Source organism: Pocillopora damicornis, chromosome 7 (genome assembly GCF_964200805.1).
Source record: "Pocillopora damicornis chromosome 7, jaPocDami1.2, whole genome shotgun sequence".
NCBI classification, from domain to species: domain Eukaryota; kingdom Metazoa; phylum Cnidaria; class Anthozoa; order Scleractinia; family Pocilloporidae; genus Pocillopora; species Pocillopora damicornis.
Genome location: NC_142676.1, coordinates 24,251,699 through 24,265,493, shown reverse-complemented (window position 1 = coordinate 24,265,493; position 13,795 = coordinate 24,251,699). Strand labels below are relative to the sequence as shown.

The window sequence follows — 13,795 nt, the reverse complement described above, 5'->3', positions numbered from 1 at the left end:
AAGGAAATTCTATCCTTAAAAGCCAAAGTTTTTTGCCAAAAGTGATAACAAAATAAATACCCAATTTAAATAACCAATTTTCATCACGGAAATTTCGGCAAGCCATTCATATTCGCCTTTCTGCCTTTCAGTAACTTATAATGAATGTAAGATTATAACTTTAGGACGTGTCACTTAGGCTTCGGAATTGTCTTTGGTTCTTTTGCAGACTACCCATAGACTAAAACAATCGGAAGAAGATTACAATTTTACTGAGAAAAACGACAAATGTAGACCTGCCCCTCATTTTGAGGTAGGATTGATTTCGGCAGGTTTTCTCGAAACGTCAGAGGCGGAATCGAAGGACTTTGAAGAGAGTCGAGAAAAATAAATTTACTAACTGATTAGTTAATCTTGTGTGCGTCAATTCTTCATTAATCGATCGATAGCTTTGAAAATTATCTCTACATCGCCATAAGTCCTCCGCTGGTGGAATTATAATAAAACACATCCCAATGTAGGTAAACCTACATTGTATATGCCTCTAGGAGCAACATCATTCCTCTGAGCACGTGTTGTTAGATTGAATAGTCATTCGGAAAGTAGCCATTAGCTCACAATGTTTGTGTAGCGCTGGTGTGCTGTCGGAGTATTTTGAACAGCTGAAGCAGCTGTATCCAGTCTTGAATAACTATTGAGAGACCATCAGGTAAGGTAAGGCTTAGCTTTTGAAGCTATTACTCAATGATTACTACTTTCTTTTTCTTTTTCTTTTTTTCAGTTGTCCGTATACTTTTCCTGCATCACGCCGTATACAAGAACTTAGTTAGCATCAATTCAATTCCTGGTAATTTGTTGCATACGTTGTTCATATGCAATGGATATATCTGCACTGACATCCTCGTCATCTGACAGTATGAACCAATAGTTTACCAATGTTACGCAACTCCTTTCAGATTCATTTAAGAAATTAAATTTGATTATATCACTGCTCTTATATCTGTCTGGTTTTTGGAAATAGGCCGGGCGCCCGGATTTCAGCTGCTCTCACTATTTGCCAAGTTCGTGATCTGAGTTTCCTCCGAAGCCTGAATTCTATACATCTATCCATATTTATCTATGTGCCAGTTTCCTTAAGGTCACTAAGAGCTATTTTCAAGTAGATCATATATTGGTCTTGAGCGTTTTAAAGAAATACATAAAACTTTTATAACTAATGTCGTTATCAGCAGAATTCTCTCTGCTGAAACTACTTCCACATTTCCCCCTAACTAATATGAAATGTAAAGTTCGCTTTCACCAATTTTTCTTCGAAGGAGATCGGTAAAACACGGTAGCAGTTTTCCGATCTGTTCCGCGCTACGATGACTTTTCCTGCGATTACGCAATCATTTCAACTCATTAACACCGATTGAGAGCCGTATAGCCAAAATCAAAGTAAGTACCAGACAATAACTGATCAGGAAAAAAAAAAAACTTTTAGGACGTAAATCTAAATTAAATGAATATTAAACTCATCAACGACCAAAAGCTTTACAACTACCGGTCGATAACAATCGTTTTAATGATCGTAAATTACAGACGTTGCTCCATAAGTTAGTTTACACGATAAATTATTTACATTAAGTTGTCGCGGCGTTTATTTCTGACTTTTTCTTCTGAAAAGAAATAATCATCGATTGTTAATAGATCTTTGCAAAGTAATGATATGATACAGATATAAAAACTCATGATCATAGTCAGACTTCGACTCCTTCTCAACGCACGTACTTCTGAAGAGCTGTACTTGTAGACTGCAGAAACAAGCTGGTATGTTACTGTTTGAAAAATTTTTAACATTTGTTAGTGGAGAGAAGTTTGCAAATTACATAAACAGTAGCCAACATTTGATATACATGATTTTCAGAGCTATATCGTTATTTTGCAATCATATGGCAGAATTGCAAGGAAATTTATGAGAGATATGGTTGTATTTTGGAAACCAAGAAATATGGTATATTTTGAATCAGCAGAAGAAGAAGAGTGTGGAAGATTCCAAATCAGGAAAAATGAGGATACAGTTTATATCGTTTCAGTCATGTTTTTCGCATTTTCCCTGTGATTTATGGGTCGATCCAAGAATCCTAGTTTTGGGAATTGCAAACTAAAAAACCAGACAGCATTAACACCACCTACATCGCAATAAATTGATCCAAAAAATTCAATGAAGAAATCAACTAACTTAAATCCTAGTACTTGAAATTTCCAAGTTTTTAAAGACTGGAAATTTTCCTTTGCCGAATATTGTCAAGTTATGTAATATTAGCTAAGAGTGAATATTTATACCTAGAGCCTGCCCTACCTGTGGTCGGAATGTCGCATCTGAGCATCGACGCTAGTCGGTATATAGAGTGGTTCTAAATTTCTTATGAGTTCGTAATATGTCACGGTTCTTCATATCCACTGCTATGTTTTGCTTGTCTGGTGAAGGTCTCTAGAATACCTATTTATCTTAAGGTGTCAGCAGTCAGCAGCAGTCTCGATTTCAAATCTGTGAAAGTGCAGTTAAGGTTACATAAACGGAGACGGTATCGGTAATATTAACGCTAAGCTAACGATGACTGCACGATGACATTATCGATAGTTTTTCATCTCTGTTATTTCCCAGGTCTTAGATCATGAATAGGACATCGTTCATAATAAGTGTAGCAGCCCTCCAAATGGCTCTGTGCTTTGTTAATGTTCTCACCAAAGAACAGAAAGTAGTTTGCCAAAAATTCAGGTTTGAGATGGGAAAAAATGTTGTTGACGACCACGCCCTCGACGGCCATGTGATTGAGAGATACACAGTTAAGACAGCTGCACAATGTCACATGATGTGCAGAGACAACTGTTTATGTTTATCCATCAACTACCTCTCAAGTCTCCAAGAGAACAATTGCGAGTTGAATGACGCTGTGAAAAAAAAGAAACCAGAGGCGCTAAAATTCAAATCAGGAGCTCAGTACTACGATCTGGTTAGAATGCATTCAGTAGAGGTGAGAGGTTAAGTGAACTTTTTAATTAAAAAGACAAACGACAAACAAACAAACAAACACTGAGAAAAGGGAGGAGGGTTAAGGTAAAATTTGAAGAACGCAACAGTCTTTCTACATTTAAAAAAATGGGTCCATAAAGTTAATTACATTAAATTAATACCCTAGGCGCGTAAATTTGAGAATATACTGGGAAAAATACTGATGTGTAACTTTAAACTTAATTCAAAAACAGGGAGGCCGACCTTATGTAAAAGGAAAGGATGTGTGTGTAAACAGATGTTGCCAGCCTAATCCTTGCTTTCAAGGAGCAGAGTGCGTGGAGAATTGTGATCCTGATGATGCCAGGCTTACGTGTAGCTGCTCCGCTCGTTATACTGGACAGCGGTGTGAACATAGATGCTATAAAAGTTGCAAGGATGCTAAAGAAAACGGCATATGGCAATCTGGCAGGTACCTCATATGTAATGGAGAGATCGAGCCATTTTACGTGTACTGCGAAATCAGCCCATCGTCCAGCTTCATATGGACTCTTTTACAATCCTTTGCTATCGATCGGCAATTGCAGTTTAGTAGCCAACCGTTCACAAATAGCTTTCCAGTTCGTGACAATCTCCTAGAGATAGACTGGGGCCTGTACCGCTTATCCTTGGCCCGCATGAAGTATCTTGCCGAGCAGCAGTCGACTCATCTCAGAGTAACGTGTAATTACAACACAGATAGTCTTCAGTATACGGACTATGCACAAGCGGAACTCGAACACCACAATTTATTTGCAACATTCAACAACAAATGTAGAATTTATGAACACGTCGCCATCCGAGGCAATGAATGTAGGAACTGCACCGCTCTGACCAATCAACCGAGTGGCCACGCCTGGCACATCGATAGCTACTTAAGTTCAGCCAATGGATGCAATTTTGATGGGAGGCCAGGGATGGGAAAGAGCGAGCATAACTTTGGATGGTATGCTCATGGAAGAGTGAACACAGATCACCGATGCTCGTCATCTCCAATGTCGACAACTCAACACTGGTTTGGTATTTTTTATATTCCGGGTATTAATCGTCCTCAAAGCTTTCCTGGTAAATAAAATCTTGATACTTTCCTCGATACCCTTCCATTTAATTTAGCGCTGTGAACTGGTATCGCACCATACCAGTTATTATTTTTTCTTCCTTTTCATCACCCTTTTGCTCGAAAATATACATTCTATAATTTCATGGAGATATTCCTTTTTCGGTCACTGACAGCAGAAGTGAAAGGTTTAAACAAAAAGACGCTTCGGCAGGGTTTAAGCGTCATCAATTTTCCAACAAGAACTGATTGAGGTTGTGGATTTCATGCGCCACTACCACAGCATTAAAAGTGTGTAATGTAAATAGTTTCGAAATAATAATTTAGTACTCAGATTTCTTCGAGGCTTGTTTGTGGCCAAGTATGCGCCACTTAGCCAGCGTAACACGGTGAGCAGCTCAACAAAGCTGGTGTACGTGAATGTGCAAAAATTTTATTCTAATTCGTATAAGCGCTTCATGTAAATAAATGACAACATTCATGTGTATGCAACTCGGTAATTATGTGTGCTGTTTGCTTAAAGGTTATCATATTATACAAGAATACCAAAGTCGTATAAAAGCAGCGAGATCTCGTATAATATTTTAGCGGATTTTTGGACAATGGATTTGAGCGTTAGATAACATATGATAACTTAAGTGAATTTTAAGGAGCGACATGTGAGATTTTAATCATGGTCAATCGCATCAAATTAAAGGATTCTTCGTAGAGGAAGGCGAGAACGTGTGATCTTTCTCTAGTTAAATACCACAATGAGTATTCGCATATGATTTTATGATCAAATAAACGTAATTTACCCTATAATGTTGTTTATTATTTATCCTAGCCAACTGGAAACGACGTCAAATGGAATAATTCTCGAACTTTGAGTTCTTGAAGTTTTGTCTTACCTTCCATTTGCCTCCTTTAGAGTTCTAAAACATTTCCAAAGAGTGACTTGAAATGAGATGTATTTCTTAATGAGACCAAATTGGAGAAATTGTGAGAATTACGTAAAAGCAAAACGAAAGTAATCACAACGACCAATAGGAAGAAAGGAAAATACCCTTAAGAGCCAATAGGAAGAAAGGAAAATACCCTAAAGAGCCAATGAAAACTCGTAATGAGAACAAGTCAACTACCCAAAGCGCGGGAAAACGTGGGCGACCAAATCGTGGTTGGGTTCACGTTTGCATCTGATTGGTTGATAGAGTGGCGCGAGTTTTCTGGACCAATCACAGAGCAAAGTAAAGTAAAACTAATGCAATCCCGGATTACTTTCGACGCGCAAGTGAAAACTTCTCTGGTGAGTAAAAGTCAAGTACTCGTGTAATCATTTTTGACAGTAACCTGTCACGGGGAAGACACTATGAAGCCCTTTTGACCTTATTAGTTTAAGAAAGAGTCAAACAAATTATTAAATGCATTGAAATCGTATCACTGAATTTTTCCTTCAAAAATATATGATAAAAAAATTATCTTGCAAGCTCATTTGGAGTATGTAAGTTATATAGAAAGGTAAGTTGGATCATGTAATGTTTTGAGGAAGAACTAGCCAGTGGCAAGATGGTCTAATTATATTATTTCATTCTGTTATTTGATGATAGAAATCTCAATTTAAATACATTTGCGAGCGAAAAACCTGAAAATGATTGTTAGACGAAATTTCTAATTTTATCATTTGACTCCCAACAAACACTGAAACTCGACGCACCTTATCACAATTACCAATGCTACAGTAGTATCTCTATGAGAATTGTTTCCTTTCCTTCAGGTCAAGAAACAGTTGAGAATTTTGCTTGTACCTAGAAGATAAACACCAATTAACGATAGCGAATGTGGACTATCAGTAACCTCTCTGCTTACAATTTGAATCACTTCAATATTGGCTTTTCGATATATACAGATATCTCTTCTCGTATTTTTTCACAAAGGAGAAATGAGTATTTCACTTATATTGACTAAAATATCCATTTTACATCAGGCCACGAATTTATCAGGAACAAATCGCGTTTGTCTGTTTGTTTTTTATCTGAACAATAGTTCCCCAATGTCTACCCACAAGTCTAACGTCTCAAAGAGATGGTTAGTTTTATTGTTAACAATCGACTGGATGGTACTTAGTTATGGTAAAGAGGTAAGTAATTATGGTAAAAATCGAAGTCAACTCCTGCGATTATCTATAGAACAGAACAGATCCGTTCATCCTTTCCTGTTTTCCATCGTCGCCATGCATTGCTTCTTCGTAGAAAATTCCATGCTAAACTTTACAGGTCGTTTGTATCCGTGGTCAGTGACAAGAGCCTTAACTCGAATTATACAAATGTGAATCGATGAATACTTTGCGGATTTCTTATAACAGGGCTTGTGCTGACTCGAAATTTTCAGCACGCATTGTCTGCTCATTACATGGTCCATGAAATTGACTACCATATGAATTTTTTTACACATGATGATAGTCTCAGGAAGATACTTTAAAGGTGGTTATACTTCATTTTAAATTTTAATATACCTGCTTTTGATAACAGAATATCCGCATAGTTCTCAGCCTTTCCTTATTCTTTCATTTTTGAATTACTGTTGATAAAAGGCATACATAATTTAACAGATGTTCCTCTAAATCACCAGAATGGCGCACTCGTCAAAAGAGACACAACACTTGAAAACGTGAAGGCGATGTACAACAGATTCGTGAGTGATTCAACTGGAAAGGTAAGTTGAAGTAAGGGACTTCCACTGATTAAGATGGTCATAAAAAGTCCACGGAGTCATAAAAAGACCCCGGAGACTTAGAGTGGGAACACGTCGCACAATGCATTGTCACAAAATTATTTTTTCTTGGTAACATTTTAGTTAACGCACCTAGTCTAGATTAGGAAACGTCACGGTTATGAAGGCGGGAAAATGTGGTCGGTTAATTAGACTTCCGGAGGAAAATAGTTTGAATACGCAGATCTTCAATTCAGACCTATGTTACCCGCCCAAGGAGAGGAAATGTTACAAAGTTCTTCAAATTGTAATATTTCATTTTACTGAATGACCCAGGCAAAGTATGCTGACGCAGGAAATAACGCTTGCTCAATGGACTTGCCGCCGTCTATAACCAAAACACCAGGGATAGTTCATGTGGCTGCATCAAAGCATGACTTCCAGGGTTCTCTTGGATGCGGAGTGTGTCTTAACATTGTTGGAAGTGGAAAACCTGCTGCAGCAGATCTGGACGGCTCACCGCCGGTTGAAGGAAGCTTAAAAGGAATAATCGTCGACCAAGACGATTCACTGAATCAAGGTGCTGACAGCCTTTTACTGTAATTCTGATGACGTTTCTGATTATGTTGAATATTTCAATTGCTCTGATGGTCTCTGAGAAGTTCTAATAAAGCATTTTTTGCTAGAAATTTTGAACAAGATCATGGCGCATACTCGTTGAATGATACAATTTGCTTTTTTCATGGGAGATCATGGCTCTCAGTGAGATCTGAAACAAACCCAATTCTATCCTTGTTCCACCTTAGGAGACCTGGCTATTCTTCCTCCACAGACTGGAAGTGGTCTTTGGGAAATCAGCTTCAAAGCTGCTGACTGCCCATCGGCCCAGGGACCAACAGGATACATTCAGTTTCGTTTTACTGGCAGTAATGACATGTATTTCAAACTGCAAGCCACAAATGCTAAGTAAGTAACGGCACAAGTATGTTTCGCCGTTAGCAACCTCAGTGTGACCTACCCACGTACACCAACCCATAAAAGACCCACCCGTTTATCTTTCTGTTCGATTACCAAACGTTTCCATGTATCTACTGCTATATAGAGTTCCTGTGGCTGGCATTGAAGCTTTTGAACGTGTAAAAGGCAAGTGGTTTTGCCTCACAAGAACGACAAATAACTTCTTCACGAACGAAGGAATGGGTGCTGTTTCATTTCCACTGAAGGTGCGCCTGACAAGTGTCATGAATGAACAGCTGGAGGCGACAATCAACGCCCTAGAAAACGACAAGGTTATCAATTCTGATGTTCAGTTCTCAGACACTGCAATGAGAGGTGAGAGACACTAAGAGTTCTCCTGATTACTAGACCAGAAGTAAACTCTTCCATACTTAGTTGATCAAATTCGTTTGAAATTCTTATTCATCAGTTGATGGGCTGATTCGATAATCAGAGAAGCAGTTTTTTTGTCCATGTTTCCTAATAGAAATCTGCTGTCTTAATCAACGTAATTCTGGTTTCATTTTGGCTGTGTAAAAAACATTGAACTTAAATATTAATCTCCTACGACTCCCATAGGTGGATCACCAGAAGGAATTAAGTGTAAAATTAATCAACGTAATTCTGGTTTCATTTTGGCTGTGTAAAAAACCTTGAACTTAAATATTAATCTCCTACGACTCCCATAGGTGGATCACCAGAAGGAATTAAGTGTTATGGTCAAGGTGACAGACCTTCTACACCTGAAGGTACGCGTGCACGAGGTTTCCTTCTTATTTCGTGAATCTATTTTACAAGAGTCTCCCTTTTACGCCTCTTTTTTAAAACTTATCAAGCTCTCATAATGTGTGGACCGGCATAACAAGAACGTATCAATAATATAATACAAATTTCATAATATTGGAATGTAGATCTGGCCTCTAAATTCCTTTGAGTGAAACTTTTCATTGGCTTTTTTTTTAGTTGAAGGCTAAACGTGATTTATTTCCGTGGCTTGACAATGGAAGAAATATATTGTTATCTTCATCCATCCCGAGCTAAGCTTCGATCTGCCTTTGACCGCGCGCTAGATTCTTGATCTGATAGTAAACGCATACCCAAACACCCATCTATGAAACAATATACCTGCACTATCACTCGTGAGAAATTCAAAGTTTGTTGTATTTTTCTCTAGAGTGAAAAGTTATTCCAGTTAATTAGAATATGAAAGCTACATGCAAAGACCGTTATTTGATTTGATTCTCAATAGGCGATGAAGGGTTCTGCGTGTCCAAAGAGGATGGCATATACGCAGATCCAAAAGACGAGACCGCTTTTTACGTTTGCCAAGGTGAAAAGGCAACAAAGAAATTTTGTCCAACTGGACTAAAATTTAATCCAGTGATATCTTCCTGTGATGTGCCGGAAGATGTAAAATTCATTAGCGCTGAAGCTGAATCTGGGGGGCCATTTGACTCAAAAGAAGGCAGTAGATGGATTTCTTTACCAGGTGATGGTAGCTTGAAGGTTTTTTCTGTCGGTGAAAGCGAAAAACCGACTAAACAAGATGACAAGGTGATTTCAAAGGTTTCACACCCGCACAAGTTGTTTTCAATCAACATATTCAACGGTGTCCAAAGTCATGCAATACAGCAGCCCCCTGGAGGAACACAAAATAAACTTGCGAGTCCTGTAAGATACCAAGGACATTTACAAGATAATGTCGTAAATATCATGTCAGTGGAGTCACCTCCACTAAATGGAAAAGCCAAAAAGCCTGTAATGGTGCCAGAAACGGACGTTAAATCCAAGAGCCAAGAGGGCTTGCGAAATACTACCAACCAAACGATTGAGGACAATAATTCAGTGTTGCTAACACAAAAATTACAGCCAGTGATTAAAGGCAACATGAGCCAGAGAATAGATCAAAAGGATTGGCGAAATGACGAAGGACACATGAAAAATTTGAGTGATTCAGCAGATAATAAGAGTTTGGCAAATATTTCTGAAAACCATTTATCTCCAAATGATCTGGGTCATTTCAGTACAACTCCTCACAAGTTGTTTGCTATAAATATCTATGGTTCACATCCTCAACTTCCAAGTGTGCACCATGAAATGAAGACTACCACTGAGAACAGACAGGATGGGGAACATACCATAGAACCAGTAGATGAGTTCAGAGACACCAATTCCTTCGCTGGCAACGGTCGGAAAGTTCTAGTTGACTCATCAGAATTTCACATTGGCAAAGGTGAGATGTTAAAAAATCCTGGCCAGCTTACAACTGATATCAACGAAAATAACTCAGAGAATGCCAATTTTGGGGACAAGACAGATTCATTTAGCACTAATGATTCAATTAGTTCGATGCCACTTCACTTTAAACTTAAGATTAAGATGGACAACAGTGGAAAACAACCTGTGATTAACTGCACTCTGTCCGAATGCCCTGAGAATGACTTCGCGATACAGGAAGATAGGACGAATACCTCAACGTCGCCAGTAAATGGATCAAAACCTGAACCTATTGTATCGCCGCAGAAATTATTTGTCAGCCAGAACAATTCTAAACTTGGAGATTTTCGAGTAACGTTTAAAACTGGTCAGCCAGAGTCAATGAATCAGAAACAAGAAGTGAAAGAATCGCATGCACCCCCGATGAATTTAACAAAAATTATAATGCCACCTTCTCATATGCAGGATATAACAAACCTTTCCCAGCAGAAAAATGCTTCTAAAACTCCCATTCAGCAGTTAAAAAGTTCTTCTAGACAGCAAAATGGAGACGTGCCCACTTTACACCATAACGATACGGTATCATTAAAAACAAATAAAAACGCAGAGCAAGGGCAAGTGAAAACCGACGACAATACAAAGACTATGAAGATCAGCGACAACAACAAACCTGACGAGATGAGAGGGGCAGAGCAAAAAGCAACTACAATGGACGAGAATGCTGCAAGCAACATCCAAAACTCTTCTAGTCTAAAAGTTTCTGTGGGTGAGAAGTACGAAACTGGTAACAACGTAAAGGACCCAGTTGTGACTGGGGGCCCAGTTCAAGGACCTGGCAACGCAAAGGCCTCTGATAAATTCAGGGAGCAAAAACAGATTTTTACGAACAAGAAGTTTCAAGCCAATTTACAATCGGACAGTGTAACAAAGCAACTAGAAAATGCTAATATGAAAAGTCCCTTTCTTGAGCAAGAGCAGCTAAGTCCTCACGATTTTGTTCAAATTCAGAGCCGTCCACAACTAAAGATTATTTTAAAAACTCCTGGGAGAATTTTGAATCCTCTGAACAGACGGTCAGGTGCTAAAGGTCACATCGTGCAGATCTTAAAAAGCTTGATCGATAGGCCGCTTGAGTTAGATTCTAAGGGCAAAGAGGTAGTTTCTATGTTATCCAGTTTCACCAACAAAACAGTAACAGGAACGGCTCGAGAGAGAATATCTCAAGATGATTCCAAGGCAGTGGAAGATGGTGGAAATATCGCCCAGAGTATTTTAGAAGCAAACAAGGAATACCTTGACGCTATTGCTACGCAGGGAATGGTATTCAGTGATGGGGATCCTGAAACAGAGAATATGACAAGCATGGATGGCTCTATTAATCACAGTCATGGCTATCAACAGCAGGAATATGAAGCTTCTCGGTGGAAAAGTCCACACACAGAAGGAGAAGATTCTTCAACAGAGCCCCAAGAGCATAGCCTCGGCATTAATACTCACCAAGGTGATTCGGTCCAGGGTGAGTATTTAATAACTCGACTTCAAGAGGACGGAGGCAGTGGTGAGTAATCTTAAATTTGTTTTGTCACCGTAATGGTCCGTCAAAATGATAAAAAAGAAAAACCAAAAAAGTTTACCAGAGAAAAATCGGAAGTCCGTAAGGGAACAGCATGGGAAAATCGCAAAAGACAATGAATTGGATTGTGGTTTGTTTGGAAACATAGGTCGTTTACCTTATTATAATACTCATACCATTTTTCATTTGGTCATGGTTTTTCCAATAAATAAAAGTGGTCTCGTAGAGCTTGAGATCGTCTGGTTTTTTTTTGTTGTTGTTATGTTTGTTTGTTTGTTTGTTTCATATCTCAGCCCCTCAACTGCGTATGTAGGATTATGTAGCGGACTTTCTTAGCGCCCCTTCTCGGGCTCGAACCCCGACAGATGGAAGAAACAACAATATCCCTTCTCGTCTCATGATACATAAAACTGGACAAGATTATACCGAGCGTAGCTTATGTAAAAAGGGGGTAAAAGACTAACAGAAAACATTTCTTGTTTTCAGGTGAAAGTGTTAGTGAGATGGGAACCAACAAAGACACTGGGTCGGGTAAACCTGAACACGATAAAGGATCCAAAGGCTTGCCTAACAGAGCAGGCAGGGTGTCTGTCACAGATGGACTGCCTAGAGTATCAGAAATGAACGCTTACAAAGGAGGGATGCGCAAACCAAAAGTTGATTCACGTAGGGACAGTTTTATCATACAATTAATATTATTCTCTCTGTATCTCTGAATTAAAAGGCAAAACATGCGAAAAATACGCGTAGGAGTGAAATGAAGGTAAACTTTGTAGAGAAAAACGTGCAAGGGAAAAAATCAAACCTTAAAACCAGTGCAGACTTGAGGCTCAGATCTTTTGATTTGACTATCGAATATTTCACTGAGCAACAAGCGAAATCGAAGACATAGTTCTAATAGCCTCAAAAGCGATAAACCTCTTGCATGATGATAGGGTATGGGAAATTGTTGAGTTACGATTATGACACAGTAACATTCGACTTTCTTCTTTTAGGATTGAAGTCCTTCTGCATCGGAAAGTCAAGCGGAATCTACACAAATCCTTTCGAACAAAAGAGCTTTGTCGTCTGCTCTAATGGAGTGTCAGAGGAGAGACAGTGTCCTGAGGCCATGTTGTTTAACCCTAAAGAAAAGATGTGCGATGTGCCAGATCAGAGGAACACCATGAGGACAAAGAAAAGGAAAGAAACCACCAAAAAATGATTGAGACAGTCTCGTTGATGATTCCTTCTTCACAATATTTGTCTCATGGAAAAGTGACCTTCCTATGAAAATACATTTTCAAGTTAAAACGTATTGAAATTTCAATTCAATGAAAAATTACTTCATGAATAACATCTCCGTTTGCAGTCCCGCCCCCTTCCCTACACAACAAGACAAGTCTGGATTTATTTTCCAAAATGTAAATGTATATTTCTAGCTTAACTATGGAAGACAACTAACGCCAATAAAACAGATTGTCCCTTATAGTTGTGATATTTAAGTGTGTATAAATATTTGATCCACTTGGATTACAAGCCGACATTCTTGGAGGGGTTTATCTTAGTCATCAGATATCTACAAAAGCAAAACAAAAGGAGAATAAAAAGAATCGTCACCTGAAGAAGACCTCGGAATCTTTCTTAGCTTTCAAACATATCTTTAAATGTGGCTTTGATAGCACACAAAAACAAAAATCCAAGTAACATTGACTTATTCTTAGGCTTATAAATATGAAGCATGGACACTCTTTTGCACAAGCTAGACCAGTCTAATTGAATGACAATTTAAAATAAAAAAAAAAAAGGAAATAAAACGTGGCAACACTCCTGATTTAATTATATGTTTTTCGAAAGCCATCTGACGACTTGTAATCAAAACTGGAAGGAATAAAAGAGTTTGTCTTTGAGCCTTAGCAATGATAAGCCTGACTTTTCTAGTCAGCACATTTTTTTGATCTGATGCTCTTTCGTTTCTACCAAGAATAAATCCTTTTCAATTTGGAGGAACGGTTCTAGATGACGCTGAGAATGATATCTAAAATTGACCTGCATCTGCTGATAAACTCATGATTTGTTGCCAATTCAAAGGAAAGTTTCCAACGATATTATGTATGAGTGTATTTACTTAAATCCAAAGATGTCATTCGGTTAACTCGAATCACTGATTATTGTAAAACGATTTTAACTTCCATTGGGCTTTAAAGAACTGTTTTTTATATATGATTCAATTATCAATAGTTATCGATTCCGTTGAGAAAAATCAGGTACG

The 13,795-nt window shown here is 38.3% G+C and overlaps 2 protein-coding genes across 2 annotated transcripts; both read left to right on the top strand.

Annotated features, from left to right (window-relative positions):
• The first annotated feature begins 1,674 nt into the window (after positions 1–1,674).
• On the top strand, positions 1,675–4,789 carry LOC113672879 (uncharacterized). The gene is made up of 3 exons (XM_027189225.2): positions 1,675–1,788; positions 2,627–2,996; positions 3,229–4,789. The coding sequence occupies exons 2-3, from the start codon at positions 2,637–2,639 to the stop codon at positions 4,084–4,086; spliced, it is 1,218 nt and encodes a 405-aa protein (XP_027045026.2). The 5' UTR covers positions 1,675–1,788; positions 2,627–2,636; the 3' UTR covers positions 4,087–4,789.
• Positions 4,790–5,440: 651 nt separating this feature from the next.
• Positions 5,441–13,011, top strand: LOC113672868 (uncharacterized). Its single transcript, XM_089212474.1, has 10 exons — positions 5,441–5,567; positions 6,093–6,186; positions 6,678–6,761; positions 7,095–7,338; positions 7,565–7,724; positions 7,861–8,090; positions 8,444–8,503; positions 9,004–11,529; positions 12,031–12,210; positions 12,540–13,011. The coding sequence occupies exons 2-10, from the start codon at positions 6,100–6,102 to the stop codon at positions 12,746–12,748; spliced, it is 3,780 nt and encodes a 1,259-aa protein (XP_089068600.1). The 5' UTR covers positions 5,441–5,567; positions 6,093–6,099; the 3' UTR covers positions 12,749–13,011.
• The last annotated feature ends 784 nt before the right edge of the window (positions 13,012–13,795 follow it).

What these genes read in the sequence shown, in the direction of transcription:
- LOC113672879 (XM_027189225.2), top strand. Translation starts at nt 2,637, where the DNA reads ATGAATAGGACATCGTTCATAATAAGTGTAGCAGCCCTCCAAATGGCT. An exon ending in TTAGAATGCATTCAGTAGAG is followed by an intron (nt 2,997 to 3,228) that starts GTGAGAGGTTAA and finishes ATTCAAAAACAG; the next exon opens with GGAGGCCGACCTTATGTAAA.
- LOC113672868 (XM_089212474.1), top strand. Translation starts at nt 6,100, where the DNA reads ATGTCTACCCACAAGTCTAACGTCTCAAAGAGATGGTTAGTTTTATTG. An exon ending in TGAGTGATTCAACTGGAAAG is followed by an intron (nt 6,762 to 7,094) that starts GTAAGTTGAAGT and finishes TGAATGACCCAG; the next exon opens with GCAAAGTATGCTGACGCAGG. An exon ending in CAGACCTTCTACACCTGAAG is followed by an intron (nt 8,504 to 9,003) that starts GTACGCGTGCAC and finishes GATTCTCAATAG; the next exon opens with GCGATGAAGGGTTCTGCGTG.